The sequence below is a fragment of the Cornus florida genome, unplaced genomic scaffold (genome assembly GCF_030987335.1).
Source record: "Cornus florida cultivar Cherokee Brave unplaced genomic scaffold, ASM3098733v1 CherokeeBrave_3.0.0_Hap2_Chr11, whole genome shotgun sequence".
Classification (NCBI taxonomy): domain Eukaryota; kingdom Viridiplantae; phylum Streptophyta; class Magnoliopsida; order Cornales; family Cornaceae; genus Cornus; species Cornus florida.
In genome coordinates, this window is record NW_026775581.1 from 33,994,050 (window position 1) to 33,998,996 (window position 4,947).

Genomic DNA, 4,947 nt, shown 5'->3' on the forward strand with positions numbered 1-4,947 from the left:
CCGTGAATCCAAACAATGAATAGAAATAGGAAGCGGGGTCATACTATGTCGGGAAGGAACACAACATTAATTCCAATTCCAAAATAACAACGCCATGCCATGATATGTGATGCTATGAATGTCGCTCCTCATTTTCAAAATCTAAATCCATCACTTTTCAAATTGTTAATATAATCCATCCGTTGGTGACTCTGCGGCGACACGAGAGAATGGTTGGCTATTGTCCTTGACCGTTGGTACTTCCGCGGAGTCATTTGGGGCCCAAATAGCTCTACACTAGGGCAATCTCCCTAGTTCCCTCTAAGTTATATTAACACCACGGCCTTTTAGTAGCTCCGCGGCAACTGGGTTTTCATAAAAATCATTTTAATCAAAACTATGTCCCAAAATCTTCCCTTTTTTTTTTTTTTTTTTTTTTTTTTTTTTCAAAACACTTTCCCCTTTTCTTTCATGCCCAATGTTATGGATGCATGCAATGTATTTTTTTTCCAATAGTATGAAAATAGAGGAAATTTACACTTCACAATTTAACATGCTTCTTCATAGAAATTTCTAAGAAAATAATAAATACTATGGCATGGAAATTAACTTTTAGGCATGCTTCTCACATAATATCATCAACACATCTAAGTATAAACTTTCTATTACAACAATTATATCATTTTCAAGGCAAACAACTTAAATAAGGCATGCTTCACAAGAAATTCTAAAAAAAATTATACATACTTATATACATCATTTCTAGCAATTAGTAATACAATAGGCATATGAAATCAACACTTAAGCACGTTTTTCATACACATCAATTAATACATAAAATTAAAAACTTTATACACCACAATAAAATCATTCTAGGGTTAATTAACATCAATTAAACATTTTAGTAACAATTAACAAGAAATTGACTCACAAAGGAACAAGAAATTGGGAATTAAAAAACCATATCTTAATTTAAGCCAAAAACCCCCAAACGGGTCTCAAAACTGGAATCCCTAGAGTGCATTAAAACTAAAATTGCTTATATGGATATGAAGATCTCGCTGTACTCTTCGAATTATCGAAAATGATACTTAAAAATACCAAGAATTGAGAGAGAAATTAAAGTTTAAATGCTTGAAGTGAAAGAAAAAGAAAAATGGAAGCTTGAGAGGAAAAGAGAGATACCAGCGGGGAGAGAGAGAGAGAGAGTGAAGTGAGAAATGAGGCCAAAAATGTCTCTTTGACCAATTTTAACAAAGGTGTGGGCCCCACCATTTTCTTTTATCTTTTTCATTTTCTTTTCTCTATTAATTCTCACCACAAATCATACATATACACAAGTATATAAAATTCACATAAGGCACATTAAATAAAATGCATGGAATGCAAATGGACTCAATTAAAATCTTTGTACACGACAATTTTGGTAACGAGCCTCACACGGAACTATCTAGTCCGAAAAATTAAAAAAACTGCAAAAATGATCACCCTTACATTTTAAAGAGTTCTGAATTCAATAAAATGCACTAACCAACTTTCGGACAATTGTCATACTCTACAGACAAAAGACGAAAATACCTAAATGACGAAATTAAGAAGCATTACATTGACTTTGGCGGGTCCCCATGATTTCAATGACTGGATTTTCTGATCACATTTCATATACTCCATATTATTATTATTTTTTATTGTTGGCATTTTTTATTATTTTCATTTCTTTTCCCACGAGATTATAAATATGCAAAAAGTTTTGAGTATGACTACATTTGCTAGTCAATATTTGTATACTACACACATGACCGTTATTCGGTTAAATTACTCTTTGAAATCGCTTCAAAGAAACGCGGCTGCTAACGGGGAAAATCTAAAATATTAGAAAGCGCAAGGAAACAGAACCCTTTTCTCTTGCTTGTATAAAACCCTAAGAATAAGATTGATTGTCGTATTTTTTCTGCCCTCCAAATCCTCCGGCCTTGCTGGATTTTAATTTTCTCCAAACCCTAATCCTAATTCAACCATAGTTGTGTATAAGCCCTAATTTCAAGAAGCATTTGAAAATTGGTGAAACAGAAGAGGTAAAAGATGAAGAGAAAGCAAGAACTCGAGCTTCAATACAAGGTTGAACAGAAGAGTGCGTGTAAATTTGGAGATGGAGTGGCATGGTTAAGAGGTGCGATGATAGGGAAAGGAAGTTATGGGTCAGTTTATTTCGCGGATTCCAAGAAACCCAGATTGCGATATAGCTACTTGCCATCAGTTATTGCTGTGAAATCTGCTGAGGTCTCTGTTTCAGGTTCAATCCAGAAGGAGAGAGAGGTTTTGAGTAACATCCAATGGTGCCCTTATATTATTCGATGTTTTGGGGATGAGATCACGACCAGTGAGAATGGTGACATGGTGTATAATTTGTTGTTGGAGTATGGTTCTGGGGGAACCCTAGCTGGTTTGATTAAGAAATCGAGCGGTTGTGGATTGCCTGAATCCGATGTTAGGTGCTATACGAGGTCAATTCTTAGAGGGCTTAATCACATTCATCATTGTGGTTATGTTCACCGTGATATAAAGCCTGAGAACATAATACTTCTGCCTATTACTGTAGGTCCTGTTACCAAATTTAAGGTGAAGATTGGTGATTTTGGTTTGGCGAAGAGGGTGGAAAAGAACAAGAAGAGAAAGTTGGATCCTTATTTGAGAGGCACTCCTCTATATTTGTCGCCCGAAGCTGTGGTTGATAACATACAAGGGCCTCCCTCTGATATTTGGGCTCTTGGCTGTATTGTGCTTGAGATGCTAACAGGGAAGCCGCATTGGGATACGAAGGAAGATCAGGATGCCGAGAGCCTTCTACGTCAGATTGGTAAAGGGCGTACATTGCCTACAATTCCAAGTAATATATCAAAAGAGGGGAAGGACTTCTTGAAGGGTTGTTTTGTGAGGACGGCCAAGTTTAGATTGACAGCTGAATTGCTACTGAACCATCCATTTATAGAAGGATTAGTTGATGATGATGGAGAAGTTGAACAAGAGGACGACGTCTTTAATGTGGACTTGTCATTTACATTCTCTGATAATGATGATGAGTTCAGTTCTTACAGCTTCTCCGATGATTGTAGCTTCATATCTGAAGGGGACTCCTTCTATTCTTCGCTAGAAGAAGATGTAGAGGAGATGGATAATGAAGTGGTTTCTAGTTTTGCTGAAGAAGAAGCATCTGAAGTTCAAGAAAGGGTGGACATTACAAAGTCTAGCAATGCTCCTGAACTTGACCAGGTTTCATCAAACAAAATGCAGCAGTGTCCAATTGCTTTTGCCATTCCTGCTGGACTATAGCATTTATTGTGTCGGTACATGTAGTCATTCTTTACAAGTATATTTAGAGATCATTTTACAATAGCTTTCTTGTTATAGGAATTATGATTCATTTCAATAGAAAATAAACACAGCATTTAAGTATGTTATAATTGCATTTCTTCCATTTCAAAGGAACCAGGCAGTTAAAATTGTTATTGACATGGATATTATTATCTATTGTTACCTCCCAGGAACTCTTGAGATACCCAACACACATATGCAGACTCAAATATTTTTTTCAAGTCTGCCGGCCGATAATAACTCTCTCTCTCTCCCCCACCCCCCAAAGAAGAAATGATTGCATCGTACAAGTAATTAAATGTCTATCCAGTTCCATTATTAACTAGAACTTTGTCTAGAAAGTTTTAAGGATCTTCGGTCATGTATATTAAGATATTGCAATTTAACAATGATGTCTGGTTATGTGCTTGCCACGCCAGGAAAGTTTAGAATGATCATTGCTATATAAGAAAATCTGAAATTTATCCATCTCGAATTGTCTTGGCTAACTAGTTTTACCAAATTGGCTGAATACGATTGACGAAGATTGTATTTATTAAAGACACAATCATGGGTGGTTGGGACAGCTGACAGAGAAATGAGTCTTTGTTCATCAGATATTCTCTGCTAGAAACTATTCATGAAACCAATGTACACATGTCTGTTGATAAACTTATGACTCAGACCAATTGTCAGAAACTTAATCATCCGATTTTATTCACTTTCTGTGAATTCCCATTAGATTTTTGGCCCTCATCGCTTCAAAGTTTCAACGAGTATAAAACCTTCCAGATGTTTATTTGGTGGAGCACTATTAGAAATTTCATACTATAAAAAATATATAGAATTTTTTCTCTCTCAATGAATTCTTTGCGTTTGCATTCCATAGGAAATATGGTTATGTGTTGTCTCATATAATGAACTCCAAAGTAAAATGCAGGAAGCTTACATTATGAGTTCTTAGTGAAATGATCCAGTTGATTCACTGGAAAGACAGAGGAAAAGCATTATTTATTTATTTATTATTTTGGTCTTAAGATTTTTAAACAAGACCAGAAAGCTTCCACATCCAATAGTTGATTTGATCAAGCAAACAAGCTGCAGAGGGTTAATTGAATCTGATTTTAGGTGCTTTACATGGTCTATTGTTTGAGGGCTTAATCACATCATTTTGTGCAGTTATGTTCACTGCAATATAGAACCTGAGAACATTCTACTCTTGCCTGACAAGCTTGGTAATTGTGGGTTGTCAAGAAGGAAAAAGGGAAGCAAACAAGAGGTTTTATCATTACTTGAGAGGTATCTGCCATATCTTATTCCTGAAGCTGTAATTGCCAATATACAAGAGCCTCCCCCAATATTTGGGCTCTTGGCCTTGTTGTGCATGAGATGCCATTAGCAAAGCCTCTTTGGTATAATAAACAAGATTTGCTTTATGTCATGAATTGCCTATAGTCCCAATTAAGATACTGAAAGAGGGAAAGGATTTGAAAAGGGTTGTCTTCTAAAGAAGGTGCGTACAGACAGACTGCTGACAGGGTATTGAATCAATCATTAGAAGAAGTTTCAGATGCAGACAATGATAATGATTCTTGATAAGGTGAATCGAGCATCAAA

General features: G+C 35.9%; 1 protein-coding gene across 1 annotated transcript; it reads left to right on the forward strand.

The window, feature by feature from the left end:
* The first annotated feature begins 1,604 nt into the window (after positions 1–1,604).
* LOC132286355 (mitogen-activated protein kinase kinase kinase 20-like) lies at positions 1,605–3,432 on the forward strand. The gene has a single exon (XM_059788680.1). The coding sequence runs from the start codon at positions 2,062–2,064 to the stop codon at positions 3,307–3,309; it is 1,248 nt and encodes a 415-aa protein (XP_059644663.1). The 5' UTR covers positions 1,605–2,061; the 3' UTR covers positions 3,310–3,432.
* The last annotated feature ends 1,515 nt before the right edge of the window (positions 3,433–4,947 follow it).